This window comes from Eimeria maxima, genomic scaffold, assembly GCF_000499605.1.
Source record: "Eimeria maxima Weybridge genomic scaffold, Emw_scaff55, whole genome shotgun sequence".
Lineage (NCBI taxonomy): Eukaryota > Apicomplexa > Conoidasida > Eucoccidiorida > Eimeriidae > Eimeria > Eimeria maxima.
In genome coordinates, this window is record NW_013566591.1 from 1 (window position 1) to 26,467 (window position 26,467).

Here is a 26,467-nt window from a genome sequence, read left to right on the forward strand (position 1 = left end):
TATATATATATATATATATATATGCCTTCCTGTGCAAAACGACTCGCTCCCAATCACTCCCAAGTACGGAACCAACAGAGCACAAGTCTCATTGGGAGGGCTGCTCTCAGTGGCTTCTTACTGTCTGTAGCTCCGCCCCTGCCAGCTTTTCCAAGGCCGTCACTTTGTGCAGGAAGTCCGCATTCCTCTGGCCCTCCAGATGATCCAAATACCCCGTCAATCCCCGGAGAAGGTTGAGAATTTGCACTGCGCGGCAGGGCAAAGCATCGACCTAAGCGTGGGCGGCTTGACTGCCGAGGCGGCGTGCTACAAGCAGAAGGTACTTGCGAAGACGCTAATGACACAGGGTAGCTGTACTGAGGACTACGGGCCCCTTCCTCTTCTTCATCATGGTTCGCCACAACGTCAGAGAGTCCAGCAGCTCGTAATGCATTGACACCAGTGCCACCCAACACGGTGTAGCAATCCTTTCTGGTCATTCTATCAGCCAATGCCTCCAACTCTTCACCTGGAACGTCCGCTTTAGGCAAAGACCCTCTCCCTTCTGGTTCGGCGGCGTTCGTTGAGAGACCAGGTTCCCCTACCCCCCCTGCAGTACATGCAGGTGCTTCCCACAGTGTTGCTGAGAGCATAGACAGTCTGGCGACGCTGCTGTCGAGATTGTTACTGCCAATCAGAGGACTAGGCATGTCTGTTTGGTGCCGCTGGCGCCTGCGGTGCCAGCTAGCAAGGGACCAGTCCCGCGTTGCCCAACTGCAACAGGATCCGATCAACTCATCCTTATCTTCTCCTTCAGTTTTTCTGAAGGCCTCTTGCGCGTCATCTCCAGGTGCAGGAGAAAGTATTTCTTTGAGACGTTGCATTAGGAACTCAACGCCTAGCGGAGACAGTGTCACGTAGCGTCTCAGCCTCACCAGCAACTGTGCAAGTGCGCTGCGCATACCTGGCACTGTCAGCGACAACGGCTGGTACAGTTCATGGAGAATCAAGTGAAGCTGCATACGGCACCCCAATGGACACCTACGACACCACTCCCAGCGACCTTTGTGACTCCGCATTGGTACAACGGGACGGTTCCGTCCCGTGCCGTGGCCACCAGTTCCCAGTGATTCCTCTCCAGAAGACTCTGCGCATGCAACCCAAAAAGAACTTGTTCTATCTGCTAGTGTGCACTTGCCGCATGTGGAAGACGCGTGCGCAGTTGCTGCATGTGGAAGACGCATAAACGAGCAAAACAGCACCTGAGATACTCCGTTTGTCTGCTCACCTGAATGAGAACGTGCCGCGGCCGTCTTATCTATGGCAAGTTCGAAGGCCATAAGATGTTGCCGCCACGCTACCCGTACACGGCATGGCTGACCGACACAGATGCTGCAGGAACACCCGCAGCCTTCCGCAACCTTGCTTGCTGATGATGAAGCATGTCGCGTCTCGACGAGCTTCTGGAGAGCGCGCACCAGGCACTCAGCATATTCGCCAAACACCGATGCATATTCCGCTGCATACATCAACACGACACGGCGCTGCCATATTCGGCTATATCAGTGTACTGCTGAGAACTGCGTCACATTGGCATTTGATTCACCGCTCACCCCCACAGCTCTCGTCCCCCTCTAGTTTAGCTCCAGCGCACAGGCCCCCATAGTCTTCCCCATACATATAAATATCCAGCAAGTTTTATGTCAGGCAACGAACGTCTTTATACGCATCAACCGAGGCATAAAAGAAAGTGAAAGGTGACACTTGGCTGTGGCAAGCCACTTACCTAAGGTTAGGCTCCGAATCTGCTGCTCTGTCAGAGGCGCGTTTGTTACATTCACATACCACTTCTCCAGGGCCTGCAGTCCGTCGGCCTCAACACATTCCCTCCCCTTCAAAAACGTTTCCCAAGGACTATCAGGTGAGTAGGATGTAGATGGGTTCGTCGTACACTTCGAGCGTTTCCTTTTGATACAAGCTTCGTCAGCTGCGTTAAATTCACCTGAACCTACCACTGCTGAACAACGGCGCAAGCGCCCATCACTGTCCTGAGCAACCGCCCATGCTGCAAGAATCGGGCCTCTTTCATCAACGATGCAATACAGACCTGGTTCACAAAAAGGTTCCTTCGGAGCAACCCATGGCCCTAGGGCAGTTGTTGCGTCCCGCAACGAGGGGGCCCGAGAGCCGATAGTGTTGTACCGCTTCAAATCTTCATGAGACAAGACTGAAATGGTTGAGTATGCGCTGCGGCGGGGGAACAAATGAACCAATGCCTTCCAGTACCGGCGCGTCCGAATGGCACACCGCCTGGCATGGAGGGTCACCCTCAGACAATGCAGCCAGAGCTTCGCAGGGGAGATGCCCGCACACAGAACAGTAAGTGGAAGTGGCTCGCCGTGCACCTGTATCACTTTGCCCCCCATTGTCCCGTGTGGAACGTTTATAGCTCCCCCAGGAGCCGTCGTAGATGGAGACGGTTCCCCCTCTCGAGAAAATACCGGACATTCACTCAATCTCCCGCCTTCGCTAGCAGCCTGAATAGTTCTGAACGTACACATTGCGCTGCTGCTGTTATCTATCTTGTCGTGCGATTCTGCAACTGCGGCATTCCTCCTGAAGAACCGGAGGGCGCTAAGGGTGCAGCTCAATACTACACGGGCTTCGAGCAACCCAGCATCTCGGAGAATTCGTTTTCTATCTGCTGAACACTGCCCAGGCAGTCCCCTCTTCTGCTGCTGGGTTCGTGCTTCCCCCAATTGAAAAGGCTCCAAATCACGGTCTGTTTCTTGGGTCTGTTCTTGGTGGTGTCCTTCACGTTTCGCGGCTAAGCCGCTGACTCCATCAACTGCGCAGTGCGGCGTCGGCAGCTGCAGCCCAGCCCCGTTGCTTGGCAGTTTACTGCAGTGATGGCGAACACCAGCTCTCAGCACCCGCCCATCAGACGTATGAGCTGGAGTCGTTTGATCCGTACGTTGTTGTGCTTGTACGTATTGCTGCTGACGGGCATCATGCAGGTCGGCGAACAGTTGAGCGAGGCTATGTGGCGCAACACTGCGTTCCTGTGACCTCTGAAAAAGCAGTCGCTGCTGTTGCTGCAAGTGCTCTCGCTGACGCAACAACTGGCTCTGGTGTTCCCTCAGTGCCATCTGCATCTGCTGAAGTCTGTGGGACTTGACATTAGTCGCGTCTTGTAACTCAGGCTTTACTGGTGAATGTGCCTGCGAGGCCGCGGAGGCCAGGTCAACCAGTGGCCCACTACCATCCAAAGACGTGTGGCCTTGGGAAACTTTATCCCCAGAGCTGCAAATGAAAGCTGCTGATTGAACCTGCTGCTCCTCGCATGGAGTACGACGTCTGGAGGGCGTCACTTCTAGTGGTGCAAGAGCAGCATCTTGTTGAGGAAGTTGGTTCAGCAGGAGGAGCTGCTGACTCAGGAACGAAAACTGCTCTTCCGGCGTGGAGTCCGCCATCGCTATAAAACCTTAAAATGTGCCGCCAACATTTACTCCCACAGCAAGTTTGCCCTAGCACAACAAACAGTTGAATGAAGTGGGTAGATGGTGCTTGCCGAGGCCGCCTGTCAGGTCGCGAATCGCTCACATGTAGACCGACAGCACAACAGCGGTTGGTAAATATCCTATGCCTGGAATGCTAGCATTACCCAGACAGCAGATGCCGCCATTTGTGTGTTTTGGTCCCCCTGGCCGAACTGTACAGCGCAGATTCCTCCTCCCCTCCTAGGACGCCGCTTCCTAACGGAGGAGGTGTATTCAGAGTGGCACACAGAGGCAAAGCACCATGAAGAATGTGGCTATAAGCAAGAAGTATGCAGAAAGTACGGCTAAAGCCACACCAGCAGAGCTAAACTTTCCGGGGTAGCTGCTAGCCTACGCCTCGAGTCACCGAACGCAAGGGAAGACTCGATTGTCGCCACCCTATATATATGGCGCAACGACCCGTTCCATAAACACACTTTGTTAGTTGAGTTTACCGTGAACTAAATGGTGGCACAATAAAGGCAAGATTACAGCAGATACCCAATTCCGCGCGTTCGCAAGAGAGCCTCACACAGTTACCAGCACGGGACCAAGACGATGCGTCACTGAGGAATACGCAGGAGAGGCTTCCTAGTAATTCTTCTACTTTTCACTACTTATAATTTATCAGTTTTATTGATAGAAACAGCATAGCTCCCGCGGATGTGCATAAACGTTTCGTTAGGACTGTATTGCTGCGTTGGATGACGAGCAACCCAGAAGCTACCACTGTAGGCCAACAGTTAGGCACCAGTTTCAAGTCGCATGCTAACTAGTCTTCCTCCCTAACTCCTTAAGTAGTTGTTGCAAGAATATCTGCAAGGGGCTTAAATGCTTCAAGTTGGTGGGGCATTTCTACTCAGGAACAAGAACACATCAGTGGCTGGGCATGGCACGGCAGCAGACGGAGGACGCTGAAACCCCACAACTGCATTGCTTCTGCTAAATGCCCTACTTTCATTTCATCTTCACACTGTCGCCAAGACAGTGGCAGGTGAATACTTGGTAGCATGTGGGTGCAGGACACCGGTCGGACCGACGCACCACTATCAGTGATCGATAAGCACTGTGCTAGGTGGAAAGGCGTTCAGCTGCAGGTCTCCAGCTGTGCATCGTGGTCCCTTGTTCTTTGCTCGAACCTCTGCTGCCTGCAGGTCTCAGCAAATGGTGTAGCGGTTGCTTGGACCTCAGCTGGTGAAACAATGTCAGTAACTTATGACAAGTTGCTTTGCCGCTAGCAGTTTTGGCAGTATAGTACCTCAGCAACGAATATTAGAGGTCAAGCGAAAGGCTGCCACCTATGCTGGAGTATTTAGCTCCCTTTGTGCATATGCTTGAGTGAATGGAGCACTCCTCACCAAACTGTAAAAAGCATGATAGTTAACGTCTTCTCGTGCGCAGTGGGGAGTGGCACTACCAATAATCTCTCGGGCTTTGCACTACCTCCACTAGTGACCTTCTAGTCGCCAGTAATCTTCACGGATGTGCGTAATCTCCATATGTTCATAAAGTTGGTGCCTGCTAGAGTGTTTGTGCAGCGGCCTTCCGCCTGCTACTAGGGCCGGTTCATGCGTGTCGCCGCCGGGCCGCATGAGGCAGTGTGCAGCACAACTCGACAGGCTTTATTGAACGGGTAGATTAGTAGAGAATACATATCTCGGGATGGTCGCAATCTTGCTCATGCTCAGTTTCTCCAACCAGCGTACACTGAAGTAATCTATGGTGCGTGAACTTCCTCGAGTTTTGGCTGATGATACCCTATATACAGAGAAGTACTATCGTATTATCAGCATTAACGACACAATATTGCAATCATGTAGGGAGAAATACATTTCAGTAGCTTCTCCGTAACGCTACGTTCGTTCTGATGTAAAAAAATAATTTGGTAGACTCTGTGGAGTTTCAATCTATTCGGGGCCTTACTGCCATCCCAGCGTATCCGTTAGCACAAGAAAAAACATTTTGGTTTAATTACTCAGGGAGAACATCTGCATGCACAGGAACGAGTGCATTGCGCTCTACCCAAATATTTCGAGCTTGGGAGCTCCTACAGAGCTTGACAGGCGTTTTTCACCGATATGTCGTTTGACGCCTTTGCATTCAAGGACTAAATCGCGTTCCCTCCAAGCTAGTCAGCGAGGAAAGAAGACGGACGCATGATGTCTTTGAACGAGTTGCTTTTGAGAGGGTTATTGCGAACCAAACATGAGCGAATCGAAACGCTGGTGAAAGTTTAGTTTCAAACTGCGTGAGCCCCTTTGACACCACACAGAATTTCGATTCCTGAGCATCTTTGCTCACATAAAGACCAAAGGTTCGTACTCCCTAAACAAACGAAATGCGAAACTTTCGGTTGGCCACAATCTTTAGGCTCGCATCAAACACATTACTACAGCTGTTGACAGAATCAAGTAGCTCCCCAACATCGTGCAGCTTGGTGTCGGCGATCCAGAGGCTACTGCTGACACTAAAAGTGAAGGCATGCTTTTTGCTAGGTGCGTATTCAAAGGGCACTGCTATCCGGATGTTTGAAAGAGATTCAACCAGCCATTCACGAATCATTCAGTAAGTTTCAGGGTAGGCGGCGATTCTGGAAAGATATAGGCGACTGGCAAGCCAAACTAATGCCTGGCTTTATCCTTTAGCGTCTTCGCCCAGGTGATCACCAATCGCGCCCACCGTCTGCTTATCCACGGTGGGGTAAAAAGAAGATGTACTCCGTCAGCCAGTGTAATTCCGATCTTTGAGACATTAGGCCCGCGGCTGCCTTGCAGTGACCGGCTGAGCTGAGGGTACTGCCTGCAGGAAAAGGTTTGTGTCCAACCCACGTTTCCGAGTTGGCGGAATCCCTTGCGCTTGTCCCCCTGAGCCGCCTCGTGTGTGCCATTGAAGAACCTTGTGTGGTAACTGGAGCAAGGCGAGCCCGGAAGGCTGGAGGGATAGATATTCGAATGGTTGGAACTGACTTATCGAGCTGCGTGTTCTCAAGCGAGCCAGCGATATCACCGTTTGAGAGCAGTGGCTCCAAAACAATCTTTAGCTCATTATTTAACAAGCCGGAACTGCTTGTTGAAGCATATGAGCCGTTTGCTGGAGATATTGCCCTCTCATGGGACTCTGGAAGCCCTGAACTCTTGAGAACGTCCTCGGAAGGCCTTGCCAGTTCTGCTAGTGGTAGAGGAGGATCGGAACCGTGTTGAGATTGACCGGAAACTTGTCGTGAAGGCGAATAAGAGGGACCTTTAAGAACCCGCATCGTCTTTGCACGAATATATTCCTTTAATTCGCGTTCAATATCCACAACTTCTTCTATATCTGCGGCTCCGATCAAAAGGGCCAGGCGAGCAAAAAACCTGCCAAAGCCTTGGTTTTGTGCTTCAAATTCTAAGGAGTAGACGCCTTTGCAGCGCACGCGCCACGCATGGGACATAAAATGTCTAGCGCATTTGTTACAGTATTTTTGCGTACTACATGAGTGAAATCGAGAGTTATCTAACATCTCTAGGCTACGGGCTTGGTTTTTAGGCGAAGCTGCATCCCACTCTGTGTGATTAGGCACAGTACGTTCTCGGTCGTCCGCCTGAGGTTCACGGTGAATAATACTGCCGTGCTCAGTTCGATTAGGGTTTGGACTGTCCCCAAGAACATGGGACGTCTCTTTTGTATCATGCTGGTAGCTCGCATTGTTGCCAGTTATGGCGGCCTCTGCTTCAGTCAGAGCGTTCGTAGCCGCCGCAGTCTTCTGGGGATGCCCGTAGAGGCGGTGGCATTCGCTGCCACAGAACGCCAGGAGGAGGCAGACATCATATCCCCATGAAGACGCTTCATTTTGTTCATGCCTCATGTACCTGGTGAGGAATCCATGACTTTGCAGCGCGAAGCAGACTTGTCGCTGCTTATTTTGCTCAATTTGTTGTGCTGTGGATGTCCCGTGGAAAATAATTCCGCAGTGCCCAGGAGCAGCGTCATTCTCCTCCATCGAATTCAGGATGGATATGGGCACTGTTGAGCGCACTCTGCTAACCCCATTTTGCCCCGTGGGAGAGGCACCATTGGTGGACAGGATGAACTGAAGCAGCAGAGTGACAGCCCAACTGAACCTCATCTGTGGATTTGATCCGCAAAGTATTCCCATTCCTCTGGCCCTGCTAATTCTGGGGAATGTTATATTCATGATTGACAATTGGGTCTGGGCAGGGCCTACTGTTCATACCCAGACCAGGACCACTGAAACTATCAGGAATTATGGGAGCCTGCACTCGGCTATCTCGTCCGTGCCTGCGGATATCGAGGTCCCTTGCTGCATGGAGCCTGAAAGAGCTAGCAACTCTGCAATTTCCACTCTCCCTCGTCATTCCTAACTTAGCCACGGAATGGTTGTTGACGGTTGAGAACCATCATTTCCACGGCGCCCCTTCGTACTTTTTGGCTTCCCCAGCGGACATGCGTAGCAGAACCTTTCTTACGCTGTATTTTCCATTCGCTTGCTGTGCACAATACGGCTCTGCCCATTTCGTCTGTACCGTCGAGTGCCATGTGTCGAGAAATCGATGTTCTTGGTAGCCAGTAACGCGTCTACCGTGAGGCTCGCTACACGTAGACTGGAAGCTACGAACGCTTTTAAAAGCCTCAAATTTAAGTAGGTGAAGTTGAGCAACAGGTATCCAGATACTGGCGAGTGGCAGCCTTCCTCTAGTGCGCTACGTGCAGGAACGGGGCTCCAGGTGACCCTTAATGCTTCAGCTGAAAGTGTGCTCCCACAATGTGCTCTCTCCAGTTTTGCATTTAAAAAATATTTCTTATATACGTGTGCTACGATTTATTACCCTGAACCTCCTTAAAGCCGTGTTTTCGGTGAATGGTGCCTTCTGGTGATTGCCACCGTAGCAAATCGCAGAGCTCGCTTCAGGGTACTTGTCTTCTACAAAACTCTAGCAGGATGCATGGATGCCTGCACAAACTTCTCAAGGTTATCTTTAAGGCACTTGTTTTGCCATCTCTTTTCCCTTCTGTAGCATGGCAACTAGGAATCACTCCAGCTCCCGCGAAAAATATATCGCCATCTCTTTCGCCTACGCACCGGAATTATTTCACTACCCGGGGTCTGAATTCCCTGTGAAGCATTGATTTGATATGTTTCATGGCGGTGAATGCAACTGTTTACGGAGCGGACGTGCAGACGCGCCAGCGAGTCCACGCGTAGACACGAAGCCTGGGCAGCCAGGCGTTATTAAGCAAATATGAAGCTGACTTATTTGGGTCTGCAGCTCAGTTCTGAGGTTTCTGAACTACAAGACACGACTCTACCCCTGGTCATACACTATATCTGCAACAACCTTACGTGATGTTTACTAACGACGGGGACGTCGAGAATATGGGGTAACTCCAAGGCTGAATAGTGTATGCACAAAAGGAGATGTAGACTCAGTACTTCCTGAAACGGGGACCTACCAGCAGCAGTTCTGCATGTGAAGAAATGCTATCAACTATGTAGGTGGTAGAACAAGTGGGCAGTCCACTTTCACAAGAAGCACTCCTACAGGTCACAGCCCTCTGCACGTGTCACTGCGTCGAAACAACCTTGCCCCTGGGTGTCGCCTACCTATATCGGTAAATGAGTAATCAGTTGACAGGGCTCATCAGATATTCCTTATGTCCTTCTTGTTGATGGTCGTGTGGTACGGCTAAATTCTACACAAGCACACTGGAATAGAAACTAGTGGAAGTAAGCGTCACATACCCTAGATTCTGTAAAGCCTAAAATGAGGTGTACAGCATAAGCAAAACAAGCTTGATATATTTCAGAATCATTGCGCACATAACGAGGAGGGAGCTCACGTGTCTGCCTTCAAAGCAGTTGTGCGGCTGGAAATAGCACATGCTCCATTGACATGCACCAGCATTTGTAGGCATACACACCGCGGTTCCCTCCTATGTCAACTATGCTTTCCCAAATCGTCTTAATAGAAATGAGTATGTGACCCCCTTAGACTGAACTATCACTCTGAAAATTGCCTCTTGTAGCATTCATACTTACTGTAGGTCAGGCGCTTCCCCACGCTCGCTGGTTCAGCTGCACTAGTACTTCATATTTGCAAAGTCTGGGGTGCGCCAGTTGACTTAAATGCCAGTGGGTATGGCATACCGTGCGTAACAGTAAACTCCCAAATGTTGTCCCGTGAAACAGCATTTGTACAACATGCTGTATCCCCCATTCTAACCCAAGTGTGTTGCCAAAATGTGCATATTGAGGCGATTCCCACGAAAGGCAGTCGTCCCGTTGGTCGTCATATCATGCCGAGATGCAGAACCCCACTAATCTGCGAGTTCCCTCTGCAGAAGTTCCACTTCTTGCTGCAATGATTCCACCTTACTCTTTAACGCAGCATTCTCCCTCGTCAAATTTTGCACCTCTGAGCGGAGTGCGTCCACCTCCACACCTATGCGGATACACAATGTAGGAAGATAATATACACATCTATCCTGAGACGAATATAGAGGAAAGATTTGACCACGCTAGTGCGTCGGGTGCCAGTTACCTGTAGGTGCTCCAAGGTGCCTTTTGATGTAGTCGAGCGCGTTCAGTGGACGCTCAGGAGTCTCATACAGCCCCACGAGGACGCGTGTCAGCTGACGAATGACTCCATGGTCCTCTAAATACTTCCTAAAGGCTGCTTTTCCCCCTTCTCCTTGATCTGTTTTGGCATTCATCGTCCAGCCTCAGTATTCAGTCCGTGTGTCCCAACTTGCTGTACCCTTGCGTGCCTGAGGAATGTATCGCACGGATTTGATTCAATACCACGTATTCACCGGGTCTGCTCTTCTAGCCCCATAGACGCAATAGCCAGGCAGTAAGGCCTTTGGATGTTTGAACTCCCTCCACCAGTGTGCTCATCTCATGCACTCGCGAACAAAGGGCAACAAGGCCACCACATACAATTAGGCTCACGGGAAACTTGATTGTTGTGTCTCAATGGAAAGTTGACACGAACAAACTAAGCAGCACTTTGGCAGATGCTTGGATTGCCGTCGGAGACAAAAGCATGGTGGGAAGTGACCGCTAGCCACCTCACAGCAGCCTTTGCCGCTCCAGAGACGTTTATCTCTCCACAGCCATACATACATTAACCCTAAAACTCAGACACTAAAGCCATGAGCGGTCCAAGGAAAAAAAAGAAGGAGCTATTTGACCACCGTAGCGTTTTCAATCGAGCAGTTGGCCAAGGAGCTGGTGCAAAACAGTCCCGCCAGCCGCAGATTTAAGCCTTCATTGAAAAAATGTTATTTTTGACCGATTATGTAGTGTGGAAAGCTCGAGTAGAATGTCACATGTTGACTCGACAAGCAGAAGACAATCCGTCCCCCAACACGACCAGTGACCCTGCAGCCGTGCTTGATGGCGGTAATCACTCCAACAGTGGTCAGAATCAGAGGTGTGCTGTCTAATTTTCTTTACTAACTGTGAAGCCAACGGCTATTTGTATGCAAGACAGTCCTCAATTCTGCGAAATTTTGCGCGTGGATATTCAAAGCGAACAGTTTCAAAAACGGTCTGCTGTTGTCTCTTGGTGGGGAGAACCTTTACTTGCCTGGTTTTAAACGTAGACTCTTTTCGAACTACTTGTGCACGAACAGAACATGTTGGGATGCAAGCAAAGGCCGGAACAGTCTATTGCTACACAGTATATTGAGCCGCCCGGGTGAGCTAGGGGATGCATGCCCGGGCAGCCCCGAAGTGCGCGAGCAGTTTCTGGACTTTCGTGTCTGAAACACAGCCTAAAAGTTATTCCAAGCACAGGACTAATTGAGCAAGTGAGTTTTTGACTATTTACTCAGGCGAAGTTGTGCGGGATAACTCCTGCCCATAGTCTTCCCACACGCGTCGCATCGCTCACGACTGCAAGCATTTGTTGCTAGAGCACAGGGGCTGGAACCAGTGTTTACCGAGTAGGTCAGAAGCTTATTTCATCCAGTTTGGCGCCTGGATGACGCTTACTTGATAACAAGTGCAATTTATCCCGTAGTTTTCGGCAGCTGGTTGGTCTGCAGATATAGATTGCTATGTCTCAAGACCTACACCGCTCTACCTCATCAGTTGTGAGGTAAGGGCTAGTGATACTTTCGGAGGACTTCTACCATAGTAAGGCTCGACTTTCATTGCAGTGGCTAAAGTTGAGTCGGGGGTCGTATCTGCCTTTCTCCATAGAAACAGGTACTACGCGCATCCCCAGCTGTGCTCGCCTGAGCTTTTTTCAACTATTTCATGCCCATGTGACAAATATACTAGGATCCGGGCTGCCTTCATTCCGGGCAATTTAAGAAGACGGAAGATTAGGAGACGCTCACACCAGAATCATCTGGAAAAGGGACAGACCGATAAACAGCTTTACGGGACTGCAACAGCTACGTAAACGCTTACTAGGGGAAGCAATGCAGGCACGTAAATTTCGTGTCGTTGTGTTAGCACTCCAGCTTAATCGCGAATCCAGTTGGGATCGGCGAATTTGAACCACAGTGCTGCATAAGTGGATAGGGCTGCACACCTGGATGCGCTGCTTGTTAAGGCCACTTCCGGGGAGGTCAGTTGTGGCTCGGAGGAACAGCAAGGACCACATACAACTGCCTTGGAAAATTGCGTCCAAGATGGAAAGGAAATCCGCAAGGGAGAGACAGTGGCGAATGGGGCCCAGGGGCAAGATACATCAGTGCCAGCCTCGCAGACCCTTTCGCCACGCCCACCTTCAAATGCAACAGGCAGTACCCCCGCTCACCAGGAAAGTGCATCTCTTGTGATAGATCCTCGCAGCGATTCCAAACCGCGGAGCACCAACGCTAACCAAATTCGGAAAGCCCTTACCTTGAAAGAGAAGCGTGTCGGCACGCGAGCCCTCGTAGAAAAGACACGGGAGGCATTTCTGCTGGAGATGGCTATTGATACGCGAAAAGCAGGTTAGTTTTGAGTAAACGTGGCGCCCGTATATTAGTTATTCTGGACCTACAGTACTGCGCAGCACCAGGCAAAATCATGTTCACTTTGGCTCCCAGCCGGGCGATTATTCACGGCAGCATCTGCTTAACATGAATTGAAACAGAAATACTCAAGCTTCACGACCGAGCAGCGGAAAAATCAGAGGCGGTACGCAAAGCAGAAAGCATGCTGACAAGAGATGCTCAAAAATTTGACGAATTCCTTAGAAGCAGTGATGCGGCTGCGCACGAAGCCATTCGCGTGAGTAACCAGATTTTCTTGCACGGCTGTTTATATGTACAGCGCGTGCATATTGCTTTTTGTGCGGAGACACACGCCTGCGGATTCGCCGTGTGCTACTCTTTTAGCACGCCAGTACAGTACCTTTGTAAGGCGTGTCTCATTATTGACTGCCGTCTTTGCTTCTACTTCGAAAACGTGCAGAAAGCAGACGAGGCGGCGCGGGTTTCTCAAGAAAAGGCAACGGCTGTACGGCAGCTTCGTCAGAAGCTTGACGCCACGAAGGCTCGAGCGGCATCTAATCGAGAAAAGGTGAAGGAATACTCGAGATATAGAGCTTTCCTAACACATATCACTCCGCAGGTATGTCGGCGTCAGTACATTAGCAAGCCATCGTTAGTTAGAGCCCTTCCTCTCCGTGGCTGTCGAAAGTTAAGCTTGACAGCCGTGAAGGCCTGTTGAGTTCAAAGTATTACACGAGTCCTATATTAAGTGCAGCGCGTAGGCAGAATGCCACTCGAGTCTGTGATTTCAAGCTGTGCAGGATTGGCTTAAAGACCAAGAAGAGCTGTCTAAGGAACGCGTCCAACAGCAAAAGCAGCAATGGGTGCAGAGCCAGCTACAGCAGCAGCAACTACAATATGCCGCAGACATAGAGGCAATTGATGAAGACCTCCACGAAAAGCTTCAGGAGCTGGAGAAGAAAAAGTCACGCGGAGTTAAAGCAAGTGCGGCGGTCGGGTGTTTGTGCTTGCATAGCTCCAATGGAAAATCAGCAATTGCATTTATAAGGCAGAATCACCAATAATAGCTTGTCGATGCTCTGGCCACATGCAGGTGCTGGACTGCGAAAGGAATTGGAGGAAAAGGCCGAAAAGAAAAAACGGCAGTTGAGCAGAAAACTCAAAACTGCTGCAGAATTCGAGACAATATTTGACGGTAGGCGAAGTGTTGCGCTGAAGTGGGGCTCTACTACTGGCATGTGATTGGCAGAAGTAGAGCTGCCCTAGTTCGTTTCAAAAGGTGTCTTATTTCTGACGTTCCGCGGTGCGAACAGCCGAAAACATGGCGTTATCGGCAATTGACCTTTACTTTAAGGATCCACAGGAGCCTCTTCGCCTTTTCAAAGAACTGGAAGAGGAAAACTTGTTCCTGATTCAAAATGCACATGAGACTGTTATTGTGCGGCTGCGCCCATGGCAAGACCGACAACGTTATTTTGTGCCCAGCATTGCCTACCACAAACGTATTTGTTGCTGTATTAATAGATGTCTCTGAAGTAGTGTTCAAGATGCAGACGCACCAAATATGTCAGCAAATAGCATGCCAGAAATATCATCCTGCGATTTTCTGCCCACATTAGACCTATAGGTTTCCTGTGCAGATGGATGAATATGCAGGAGTTGGAAGCAATGGAAAAACGGTTCGCCGACACCCGTGCTGAAATGGGGGCCCGATTGGAGGGACTTGAAACAGTTATTGCACAGCTCCAGCAACAGCTGCAACAGCAGCGTGCCAAATGCATGCAACATCGAGGTGGGCAGCTACCGTTTCCCCCTGGGGCGCATGATATCAGTCAGAACCCTTCCAACTACTCCCGTTCTGTTTTGGGCAAAGGTTGGGGGCTTTGGTTAAATCCTCTGGCCTACATCAGCACTCACATCCGTGAGGCGTGCACAGAACTAGCTCCAGTAGTTAATAATGATATGATAGAAGCGCGGTTGCTTTCAGCTGTTGCTCTGCAGAGGAACTGGCCTCCCAGGAACAAGAATCCGATGCTTCCGCAGCACTCCAAAAACTGACGGTCCACGTCTCAGCTATACACGCAGCTTGTGGCTTTGAAAGTAAGCGGTTTGCACATATTTGCCAAACGTTTAGGAAGGCCATACCAATTCTTACCTTCTATCTTTCTGATGACTTGCTCAGCTCCGAACCGATACAGAATTCTTGCTGCTCAAACTTGCATTGCTACGCCTGGTCGCCAACAGGTTACCTCCACTGTTCTTCGTGTTCCTAAAGTTCAAAGGATTGTGCCTATGTTTAGGCTTTCTGCGCTGTGGGGACAGAAGAGGCGTCTGTTGACTGCCTACGCATGTTAGAGCAGATTGAAGCTCGACTAGACTCGCACCTTGCAGCGCTTGCCAAGCACGAAGGCAAGCAGTCAAGCGCCCGTTCTAACAAATCCAGCCAGCGGATGTTTCGATGCCACTTTTCAGTGAAGTGTTGTGCTAAAGAGGGCGGCTCGCCCCACCTTGACTGTTTTGAGTTAGCTGCGAAGGAGTGTAGTCAGTCTGGAGCGTTTTTGTGCGCGTGATGTACAGCGGAAAACCCGGAATTAGTGCATCAGTTGGAGAGGGCTAAGGAGAAGCAACGGCGTGAACGAGCACGCCAAGAAAAACTGACCCAACAGCACCTGAAAAATGACGAAAGATTGCAGGCAAGCTGCCTGCGAGCAGCATATTAGAGTACACACGTACACCATGGGAACAGGGAACGTCAGTAGAATGCGTGCTACTTCGCAAAATGGTGTGACTGGAATGCGACTCAGTTGTCACTTCGGCAGTCTAGTGAAGCTGCATCGAGGCGGCCCCGGAGGCCGGTTATGTTCCGCTCCAAGCCTTTCCATAAGCAAGAAGAGGTCTGTGGGCGGCACAGTCAGCGTCTCTCCTCGCACCGTCTAGCTCTAGTAGAGATTGATGTGTTATCGTGCAGTTTAGAGGCTTCCAAGGCTCTTCACTACTGATTGGCGGGTTGCTTCTTTTTCACTCCTCGTGTGCACTTAGGCGAGTAGCAAGGATACTGGGGAATCAGAGGCGGCGCTTGATTACGAGCTCTACTTCCAGTAGTACTAGTCTGCGCGCTATTGGGAGCGTAGACCCTACGGTTAAACAGGGATGCGCTTGTTTCACCATGTGGTGCAACAAACCGGACAATAGCATGCACACGTAGAGTTGGTGCTGAAGAGAAAAAGGCTTTAAGAAACGCACAGCACCACTGGAATTGTATCCGGGAAAAACTGCAGTTTCGTTTTGAGTTCTTTGGATCCATGTTTCGAAGCCAGCCATCTCCTTGCTAGGCTACAACAGGACAGTCCCAGGAGTCTTGTAAACAGTATAACAGGAACCCACAGCAGCGGGAGAACAAGTGAGCGGAGATAGCATCTGTTGTTGCGCTAGCATTACTAAGGGCAGAAACATGTACATGGTCGTTCATTTGTCTGATGAACTGAGGAGACTACCAGCGTGTCACAAAACTCGAGATGAGGCCGAAATACCATACCCATCGCCAACCAAAGCGTTCCGCGTAACCGCTCGGAATATTATTATACGCTCGGAATAAGTGCTTGCGATGGAAACAGTTCAGCTAGTTAACGAGGCAGTCCCACGCATGCCACTTACACACACCCCTAATATTAAGTGCGTGGGATTTTAGTTCCAGAGGGCTCAGCATTGGAACCCTTGGATTTCCCCTCATTAGAGCTACATTAGAGCGCACTGTATTGAAGTTGCATGGGGAGTACACTTCGTAGAGTGGCCTCCAAGAAGACTATTTTGCTACTGTTGTTCCTCTGTTTGAAGAGCCAGACAGATGCGATTACATGAAGCTAACTCGCCGTCCGTCTAGCCGTTCTTCTACACATCGAAATCTAGCGCTTGCACTTCTATCTGTAAATTGGCAGACGCGATTACATGAGGCGAACTTGCCGTCGGTCTAGCCGTTCCCCTGTACATTGCATAGTCTATCGCCTGCACTTTTATCTGTAAATTTAGTAAGCAACACCACTTGTGGTCAATCTATTCGAAGAAAGGTGTCGACACAATTTAGGGGAGCACCCCCCATTGCTTGCATGGGTAAAAACAGGCTGTCCAATTGGGAATGCCATACTCGCCTTTCCTGTGAAACAGGCTGGTGCAGTCATTCCAGGTTGGAAAGGTTTTCCAAAGGGTGGTGGAAACGCAAGTTGTGGGTTGGCAGTTAACACCGGAGATACTTGGACCCGTTCCACGGGAATGCTTACTGCTGGGGCTGGTGAAAACGGTAGTGCCAAAGCTGGTGACGGCTGTGCAACACGAACTGTCTGTGTAAGGGTGGTTGGCTGAAATGCTGGGAGCACACGCGGGTACACAGCTTCTCCTAAATTGTGCCCGCTAGCAACTATAGGCCGAGGCGGTGGTAGCGTTTCGTGCCCCGGGCATGGTGCAAGGACGTATGCTTCCCTACACGGCCCACAGTGCTCGTCAGAGGCACGCCACCACGGTCGTTCATTCATTGTCACACACTCTTGGGGTGAAAGGAAGGTAACCAGTGTAGGAGGCCTCCGCCCCCGCCTCCGCCCAGAACGCATGCGACGAGGCAGCGTCTTAAGCTTTGCATGGGCGATCCGTAAATCCTCAGCAGCTTCTTCAAGCGTCCATTCGGCCATCCCCATCGAAACTTTGTCTCGTGGCTGCAAGAAGTGGCAATTTACCTGAAAACAGCATTCGGAGAGGCTTTTCTCTCGTGCATTCCTGCTAGACGTTACCTAGCAAGACATGCAAGACAGTGTATACACGTGCCAGGGCATGGCATTGTGACTCTACAGCATATCCACTGCAACTGCTCGAGTCACAAAACCAATGGAGATACAAGATATTGGCTCCGGAATCGCAATACATTAAAGCATGAATTACGTCCGCCTACCCCAATTCCAGTTCTATTTCCTGTTGTCAAAGGATTTCAGATTTTAGTGTCACTGGTCACTTCTAGGAGCTACGTTCCTACCACATTACATCTCTCCCAGTTGTGTAAAGTCTAAGTTTAGTTATTTTTCCTACTTGATGCAGTTTTCGCTGCGCCGCCAGGATGAAGGAAGCGGTGGCAAGGCACCGTGCAGGTGCATCGGGTGGTGGAGGCTCTGGTGAGCTCAAGTAATATTCATATGTAAGTGCAAGATCAATTACACATGCTTCGTGCCTAATCTCAAGGTCCTCGAATATCTTTCTTGCTCTTGACATACGACGGGCCATTGGTGGATGCTTGTGGCAATGGCACCCGCAGCATAATCTGCTGCAACACGTACGAATCTTTGCACATATCCTACCCCTATTCCTGATCCATTTGTGGCGGACTTTCTGTGCCTTACGAAAGGAAGGAGCAACATCTAGGAAAGCATCTAAGGCCATGTGATAATGTCGGCAAGCTGTATTTACAAAGCTAAAATCAACCCTGCATCTCCCAGCCGCCGTGAAAGGAGCAAGCAATCGCTCAATCAACAACAAAGGAGCCTCTAGATGGTCAAGTCCCTTTAGTAAAGCTATTCTTTCTTTCGCTAAGCAGTCTCCGAAAGTCATGACTTCTTCTCTCATGCGGTGTGCTGTGGAGAGTAGAAGTGCCCTCCCAGCGTCACACATAACAAGCCGTGCAGCTGTGCCGAGGCCAAAGATTTCTCGGCGTTGCCTGATCTGTACTATCTTTTGCCCTCTGCTTCTCTTTTTCCCGTCCTCGTAGGGATAGTAATGTCCATCTGCACGGAAAGTTCATGGGTGTCAATGTTCATGGATCAGTGCTGCTCGACAATGGGTTTCATACCCAGGGCATGCAAAAAAACTACATATACTGCCCCTGCTTACCATAATGTGAACGGTGTCGCCTGCGGCCACGTACGTGGCGGTGACCTCTTCCTCCGGCCCCCATCTTTACAAGGAAAAACTGGAGACCGAGGGACTAGAGGCCACAAGATTTAGTAGGCAATGCACACGACAAACGTTCCAGTATTTAATGAAAAGAAAAATCTATGGTGCCAGTGAAAAATGAGGAGACGGAATGATGTGGAAGCGTTTGAGCCAATGAGATGTGCTTCACTGATCAACAAATAGTCCATCCGAGCGAAACAGGCGAGTTAGGTTGGTATTTTCTGTAAAACAATGATTCAAAAATAATTCCAAAGTTTCAAAAACATTGATGTGAAGCGTAAATTGCTGGAATTTCAAGCCTTCCATCCCCTCAAATCAAGTACTTTAAATACGAGCGATGACCCTCTGGAGTGCCACGTGCCCGTTGTCCAGATGTGCACAACTGCCCGCTCAATTGATTCCAGATTTTTTTCAGTCCCTGTTTCACTAAAACAGGAGCGTATGAGACACCTGTAATCATCCTCAGTATCAGTATTTCGGGGCAGTATCCGGCAGGTGTGATATGCTGTCCTTGGGGCCCCGCGGCGGTGCGGGCTGTTGCCTGCGGCAACATAGCTAAATTAGCGACTCTCAAGGAGCACCAACAAAACAGTTTAGTTGAATATGTGCCTAGCTCTACCTCTACTCGTGGAAGGGCCAAATAGGATGTAGGCTGAGCGTCCCTATCCGTCGAGCACAGTTGCTGCGGAGACTGAACGGTGCTCGGTTGACGCGCATTTCCAGCACAATGGGCCGACATAGGACTCACCTAACTGAAACTGTTCAGGGCCCTCCTAGCTCACGCTCCGTGCTCTTGGCTGGAGCCCAGAGTGTCCTGGAGACAACAGCAGCACGCGTCCGCAACGAGCTTGCCAGTCTCGATGGCGATTTGCTAGAGGAAAAGCTGCTCCTGTTGCAGCAGCTTGACCACCTAGAAGCCACCCTGGCACTGCTTGAGCGGACAGTTCCGCCAGGGTCTAGTGGGGATGTAAAGGTGCTGTCCCCTGAGGAATTGTGCGAGGCCTGCAGGCACCTGAACATGGCCGTACATACAATGCTTGCCCTTGCTCCTAAGTTCCGAGAGGCTACAAGCCACCGCCTGCTCAAACAACTTGGCCCTGGTACAACTAGCATATTTGATTGCTTTTCTCGTCGTCGCCCTCCTGTGGAACTGCCACCAGAAAAACGTAAAAGCCGTTTACGCGTGCAGCTTGATAAACTAGAGAAGCAGCATGAGGATTGCCTTTTAGATTTGCTTCTCTCTTTTGAGCACCTGGCAACAGCGGAAGTGATACCACCACCGGATGCGCCACCTCGTTGTGCTGAAGGCAGTCGATACGTGTTATCGGGTCAGGCGAAACTCCATCAGTCGCATGCAATGGTGTGCCAGCTTCTCATAGAGGAAGACGAATTGCTGCTTCCTATTCTTGAGTGGCAACTGGGTGCGGCTGCTTCAGATTTTGCAGTAGCTAGGGCTGTGCTAGATCGCCTTCCTAGACCACAAGTACGACGCTCGCGGACAAAAATTGAAAGTCATACACCCCCCCAAGCGTCGGTAAATGTCCGCTGCGAAAGCACAGCAAAAATTGTCTCGTGCCCTGTTGCAAGGGAACCAAGCGTTCGATTCGAGGAAACCCTTCTGAACTCCCCTTCAAGAGAGCCAACGACCTCTACACCTAATTTACATCAGAGGGCGCAAAAGCGAAGATGTAACCAGGATGGTGATAGCGGGTACATACCACAGGAACCTACTTCCAAATATTCGTCTCGCAAAGGCTACGAGTCTCCTACAGTGGACAGTGATTGCTCTTACGCCTGCGACAAAATTCGAGCGAACTCGCCCAGTTGCAGCTCTCTTCCTAATCTAGGCGCACTTGGTCCATGCGACCTCTGCAGCTCAGGGACCACCTTAAGACAGCTGCAGACTCCAGTCAGTGATAGATACAGGTATATGACACTAGATACCACGGAGCGAAATGCTGGGCGCATTAGCCCATTCGGTTCTAGAACGGCGGAGTGTGCATCATGGGGGTCGATGGTTGGCAGCGACTGCCGCCGCAGGTAGAAAGCAACAGTCTTCCGTCGCTGTATAAGACATACTGAACAGTATCTGTTTAAGATGGGGAGCGAGTATTTGTTCGAGGTGGAACCCACTGCAGTTGCAATTTTCGTGGGCATTGCCCTATTACTAGCCAGACAAACTTCGCAACTCCTGACTCTCAGTGAGCTGCCACAGCCTAGAAAAATAAGTTCTAGCGTATTGCCTTGTTCTCTGTGGTTCCTTTTATTCCGCTTCTTTCATCCGCATGGTAAGTTAGCGGAGATATCGAATCGTATCTACTTGGCCACCGACGTCCGCGTTGCTTGCAAGTTGAAGCAACATCGCAAAGAACCGCGAACTTTGTGGTGGTCTGCTCAAGGATCACCACTTTTTTATTTCTCATCATTTTGATCGCAGATGGTGTATGAAAGCAAGCCACGTCGCCTGCTGGAGAACAAAATACCGCTAAAGCCTTCTGAATGCACGGGCTTCAAAGCAGTTGAACCGAAAAAAAGGATGAGCATATAGCTTCGTAATATATTTAGCCGCTGCCGCTTGTCTCCGTGAAATGGATGAGGACACTTCCCTTCGTTCATCTACAAAAAGCACTACACTAGAGGCGTAGGGTACCACAAAATCCCTCCCGATGCAGTAACGGAAACGTTGTTTTTGCCAGACAAATTATGTCCGGTGTACTACTTGTGTAGTTCACACATCAGCTGTTGCGAGCCCGTGAAAAAACAACGAGGAATACACCTTTCCGCTGCCCCTCGAGTATCCAACTCAGTTTCACTTTATGACCCATCTGAGCTGTGGTCCATGCTAGCCTGTCTAAGCTGTCTACCTCATTTCACGTTGCTGTCCACTACAGACCGTCGTCACGGGAGCAACGCGCAGCTGTTAAGGACAGAAAGCACTCATGCAAGTTACAGAGAGAATAGTTTAACTGATAACATCGGGAGCTCCAGGCTGTTGGGAAAGTGCAGCAAGGCCCTCACGTCTTGCCATTCAAACTTGACCAGAACGAGGACCACCGCAACCTGGCGTCAAGGACCAGCACAGAGCTGGGTCAATGTGGGTGCAGCCAGGCAAAGACGCAAGGTTCAATCCACACTTTTCCACCAATATATGGGGGGGTGGGGGGGTTCCTTAAAGAGAAAGGCTATGACCTGGGTGGCACTTTCGCGTTTCACGATATACACAGCTGCAGCCCCGTCGGCAGTGCCCCCTCAAGAAATCGGGTCAAGAGCGGTCAGCAATTGCTCTAATTCCCCCCAGTGAGCAGCAGTTTCTTTAATGGAGTGATGCACCTTAAAAAGGGACATACTACTTCGGACGGTAGAATTCTCTCGGGGATCCCTGGGAAGACGCGTGACTCAACGACCTGAGCTTAAGTGTGGTACCCCAGCAGAAGGGGAACAGTGGCAGGCTGGAAGAAGCTTACAGTTAACGCATTGAAGATCTATAAAAGGTTGGTCACATAAATGCATATTTCAGATGTTGCCACCTCTGACGGACTGGGGAACACCTGCGATCTACACAGGAGTAGAGGTGCATGTCCTTAGCGGTGCCGTCTGACCGAAGAGCATAGAAGTTGAGATGGGTCGCCCTTTACATTCAGTTTAGCTTTCTGAACGCAGTGATCGGCTCTCGCTACATGTGACAGGACATTTTCCTGCTACGCCACTGGAGTTTCCTCCGCAGCACTTCGGAACTGATGGGCAGCGGTGGGAACGGACTCATCAACTGCGCAAATCACGATGTCCGGGTCGCAGAACGAAGCAGATGATGTACTACGTGCTTGGCTTTCCAACAACCCGTCAGTTGTCGGCTACGTCGTCGTAAACTCGGATGGTTAGCAGCCAAAGACCACTTGCAAGACCTAAACAGGAATCCACGCGAATGAAGATGTTCATATCTAGTGTTCTTTCTATGATATATAGTAGGATTTAGACCATCCGAATGAAGTTAGTTCCCATGTCTAAGACGTACTTGAACAGAAGAGCAGCAGGCTCTAGTGGACGGCTCCTTGATATTGCTTCCAGATTGTAATCAGCACTAGTGGCTTTACAATTTCCCTTGCGGCATTTTGACACTGCGGTGGTTGCCATTTGTTTAGGCATTCCCATCCGAAATCATGAAAAGTTGTCCAGGGAGAGTTCTGTTCACTATGCTTCACTATTGACGTACGTCAACCCTATAAGCTGAAAGCTCCACTCAGACCAAAAGCTAGTGTACCGAAGCTATTATGTTCAACGAGCTCGACGCTACTTGTCTCCAGAGAGCGCATTATCCGTGCCATATCGTCTGCTATTGCAGTGTATTTTGCGCCAAGGCAAAGCAATACATGAAAGAGCTGTTCCCTAGTGATGTAAGCCAACAACGCTTTAAAAAATAGCATATGTACCAACAGTTTTGCACGAATGGTGAAAAGCCGGCAGCCATTTACATCCGGGACTCTGCGTCTCCTGCGTCTTTTTTTATGAAGGGCGATCTCACCACCGTTCGTGTACGCACGCAAAAAGGCCTGGAGATCATTACCTGCCAGATCGCTTCAGGCTATTCACTGATTGCCATTCAAAACTGCACTGACAAACCTTACTTCTCAAGTGACGCCCCCCCAACAGCGGCTTCTGATGGGCAGGAAGCTGAGCGGGACGCTTGAGAGATGACAAACTAAACGCCTTTGCACACGACTCAAATCGAACTCGTATTTTTTTTATTTACAGAATTGTCAGCCCAAATAATTTAAGTCATGGTTGCAGAAAAACGGGCAGCTTCGGAAACCCCCGCTTGACCACAAACTCCCACATTCCAGTGTACAGAAAGAATCAGCTGACTGAAGTCAGCTGACTGACCAAAGTCACAACTTCCGGTTGCGCTGCGTGGACAGTGGGGCCGCGGGGCTGTTGTGTTGGGGTCCACACTGTCCTAGCCGTGAACACCTCGGTTCACATGGTTCATGCGGAATTGTGCGTATACTCCGTTAGCACAGGGCCGGCGTAATGCCACATGCGTACCCTCCCAGACACTCTTAGCAGAACATGCAGGCTTAAAAGACTGAAACGTGTTTAATAAGGCGCACACTCTGAGGCTGCTTAACATTTGGAGGTTGTTGTGCAGTGCTTTCACCACGCATTTACGAAGTTATACACTACCCAACGACAGTGAAAATAACGCACTAGATCTAGGTTATGAGACAATATCTGCCGTCAGCCTGTGAGGGGAGCCCAACTTCGATTTTCTTCAGATTCACGGTGGTTTGCTTTTCAACCCATCGGAATACACAGAGGTTGTAGAGCTCTTATTCGCTGAAAACAAGGAGGAGCATCATCGGAGAAATGGGTAAGTGGATGCAAAGTGCACACCCGCCGTATTCCTTGGCATGCGCTGGCATCATATCTTTGGTGTGGCATTCACACCTGCTGCAATTCGGAGTCAGCCTGAATAGAAAGCAATCACGCATGCATGAATCTCCGTGGATCGGATATATGACCACCCAGCCAGAGGCAGAACCTCCGCTTGAAGTCTCTCCTTCTTCCCGAGGCCTCAAATTCAAGGTTGCACATCCGCACGTCGCTATTTCATCTGATACCATCGCTACCTAATGTAATACCATGCTTCAGAAGGGTTCGGAGCGGGGTGCGGTGGACCCAGGATCGCTTTCAAGTGGGGAGAATGGCAAATTATTGATCTACAACGAATGCGACTGCATCACTGGTGGTAAAAAACTACACAGGTGTCATTTCACTTGTGTTCTCTTGAGGCATTTGCGCACACGAACTGCCCGCTGTCGTTCAGTGGGCCCTTGACCCAGAATTCCTTAAGGACGCCAGCCCTAAGTCACTCACGCGCAGGTTCACTTGTGTCAATGGCGTTAAGTCGTTCACGCCTAGGTTCACTTCAGGTGTTCAGCTGTTCTGCAGGCTGACCCGGACGGAAGCAGCGTGGCTATGCTTATGAATAAGCATCGTGCCTCGATTCCAGGGAGGCGCTGTCTTTCTGCTGCAAACTAGCCTTCGCGTTGACAAGCTGCCTTCGAATGGTGCTTTGTCGCTTTCTCGAACGTGCGCATCGAGGCATTAGCTGATCACCTCACTACACCATGTAGACGAACAGTACTCTCTGTCTGAAGGTCTTATTTGTACCTGGATCTTGGCCACAGCGGGCTTCAAAGAGTGCCAGGCATGTCATAACCGGGAATTACAGCAAAGTGCGCTTCATACTGCCCTAGGTCACTTTCCAGCTATCTCCATTATACAGGAACACAGCTGCCTAGAAGTCCCGCTAGTAATATCTGGCGGTTCGGGCACCTGTCAATAATCCCTAGAATATGATTTAATTGCATCTGTCAATATGCTAAGTTCTGCTCATCTTGGCCTATTTGTTGTTCCCCAGGACAGCTAGCAACATTATCAGATCACTTTCCTGTGAGGCACGCTTTGGTTCGCTGTGGCACATGTTAAGTGCGGCCATCGCCAAAGATGCTGGGGAGAAGATCATTTGGGGGTTTTCAGTTGGCGGCCGAACGGTCTCCAACACCCTAGTGTGTCAGGCCTTTGCTGCTACAGAAGTAAATATTTGCACTCGGCAGCTCAGCCCCAACGCTCCCAAGCCCCAAAGCCCCAGTGAAGGAAATAAAGCCCTAGACCCCAAGCAGTCGAGCCGTTCCGAAGCTCCGGCTCCGAATGTCCATCCAAAGGAGATCCCCCCGTGAGTTCAGCTTAATAATATTAAATGCTTTATTGCCCTAGCTGCACACAGAATAGCAGACCTCAGACGACTACCACATTCTCACAGAGAAGCTCATGCGGATAGGTAGGTCATCCACGTACGTTGCGTCTAATTCCTAGATGCTAAAAATAGACATTTTTCACAGGAAATGGCTACAGCATAGAACTGAACCCTTCAGAATTCAACGTACCTGTATCTGAAGCTGGCGGCTGAGGCTCTGGAGCCACAGCAGCGAAAGAAGTGAAGGTTTGCGCGGCGTTCATCCGCTTTTGATGCTAACAGCTTCCCGTCTTCTTCTAGAACGCCACAATCTTAGTGCTCGAGCCGACACCGTGTCACTAGATCGTGCTCTGCATCTGCGCAAATCAAAGACATGGGGGCATAAGCCCACAGGTTGGGCATCAGGCTTATTTTAGGCAACTGGGGCGTCCCCCCGATAAGACAAGAAAACCGTGCTCTGGACAGGGGACCGCTTTTTCGTTGACCACCCCGGAGATAGAAATTGCCATCATTCGCAGCACGTACGCTACTCCACCCTCCTCCGCCAGTATGGGATCGCAGCCTCACTGGAAGCGGTAGTTACTTTTGGCCCACACATAATAAACGCTTTTGTTAAAATCAGAGACTGTGTGGCTCCACGGTCTGTCTGGCAAGTGCTGCTGGGTGTAATTACCGGTGCTTGCTCTAATTGTGATTATGTTAGCTGGTTTGCTTGCCTTGCTTCTAGAATGAGTCGCACAATAAGCCAGGTATTTGAGGAGTTCCAAAGGGCAAGGTCGCACTTCGTTCAAACCTTGGCTGATCTTACGCAAAGGCCACAAAATATCGATGGCTTGCGCGCTGCCGGTGAGTTACCTAAAGTACGTCCAACGCATTCATAGTAGAACTTCAAAAGAAAAAACAGGAGTTGAAACACAAGCTCACGAAGGTTGTGTTCGATACGACATCCGCAATATATGCTTGTATCAAAATTCGCGGGGAAAAGAAACAAAGATGCTGATTAGGCATCTATCATGGCTACTCCTATGCTAGGAAGTAGTTGCGGCGAGCCGTCGAATTTTCAGGGGCTCTGCGGCTGTTAAGGCCTCTGCTGCTAGACTCCATCCCAGGAATCCAACAAACGGCAGCAGTTGCAGTAGGAAGGCTTGCCGGGCACAGCGAAGAGGCTGCAAGAGAATGTGTCAATGAAGAGGTCCTCCCCCATCTCGTTGCATCCGTTGCGGAGCAGAACGTGGGCATTCTGCCATAAGGACGATGCCTGATCGTCCTACCTTGGTTCACTTTCTGCAATGGCTTGCTGCACGTTCGCTTTCGC

The 26,467-nt window shown here is 50.1% G+C and overlaps 5 protein-coding genes across 5 annotated transcripts; 3 read left to right on the forward strand and 2 right to left on the reverse strand.

Annotated features, from left to right (window-relative positions):
- Positions 1 to 121: 121 nt before the first annotated feature.
- Positions 122 to 3,452, reverse strand: EMWEY_00008580 (hypothetical protein; the record flags this gene model as incomplete). Its single annotated transcript, XM_013482205.1, has 4 exons — positions 122 to 246; positions 368 to 995; positions 1,242 to 1,498; positions 1,766 to 3,452. Coding segments are annotated over 4 exons (2,697 nt in total), but the record flags the coding sequence as incomplete, so codon positions are not given.
- Positions 3,453 to 9,833: 6,381 nt separating this feature from the next.
- On the reverse strand, positions 9,834 to 10,229 carry EMWEY_00008590 (C-Myc binding protein, putative; the record flags this gene model as incomplete). Its single annotated transcript, XM_013482206.1, has 2 exons — positions 9,834 to 9,958; positions 10,058 to 10,229. The coding sequence occupies 2 exons, from the start codon at positions 10,227 to 10,229 to the stop codon at positions 9,834 to 9,836; spliced, it is 297 nt and encodes a 98-aa protein (XP_013337660.1).
- Positions 10,230 to 11,579: 1,350 nt separating this feature from the next.
- Positions 11,580 to 15,040, forward strand: EMWEY_00008600 (hypothetical protein, conserved; the record flags this gene model as incomplete). Its single annotated transcript, XM_013482207.1, has 10 exons — positions 11,580 to 11,615; positions 12,083 to 12,467; positions 12,611 to 12,747; positions 12,931 to 13,089; positions 13,271 to 13,454; positions 13,564 to 13,665; positions 13,784 to 13,908; positions 14,127 to 14,343; positions 14,472 to 14,570; positions 14,793 to 15,040. 10 exons carry the CDS (start codon positions 11,580 to 11,582, stop codon positions 15,038 to 15,040), a joined length of 1,692 nt encoding a protein of 563 aa, XP_013337661.1.
- A 4,085-nt stretch (positions 15,041 to 19,125) lies between these two features.
- Positions 19,126 to 20,442, forward strand: EMWEY_00008610 (hypothetical protein, conserved; the record flags this gene model as incomplete). Its single annotated transcript, XM_013482208.1, has 1 exon — positions 19,126 to 20,442. One exon carries the CDS (start codon positions 19,126 to 19,128, stop codon positions 20,440 to 20,442), a length of 1,317 nt encoding a protein of 438 aa, XP_013337662.1.
- Positions 20,443 to 22,178: 1,736 nt separating this feature from the next.
- Positions 22,179 to 23,083, forward strand: EMWEY_00008620 (roadblock/LC7 domain-containing protein, putative; the record flags this gene model as incomplete). Its single annotated transcript, XM_013482209.1, has 4 exons — positions 22,179 to 22,272; positions 22,538 to 22,604; positions 22,738 to 22,789; positions 22,907 to 23,083. The coding sequence occupies 4 exons, from the start codon at positions 22,179 to 22,181 to the stop codon at positions 23,081 to 23,083; spliced, it is 390 nt and encodes a 129-aa protein (XP_013337663.1).
- Positions 23,084 to 26,467: the final 3,384 nt, after the last annotated feature.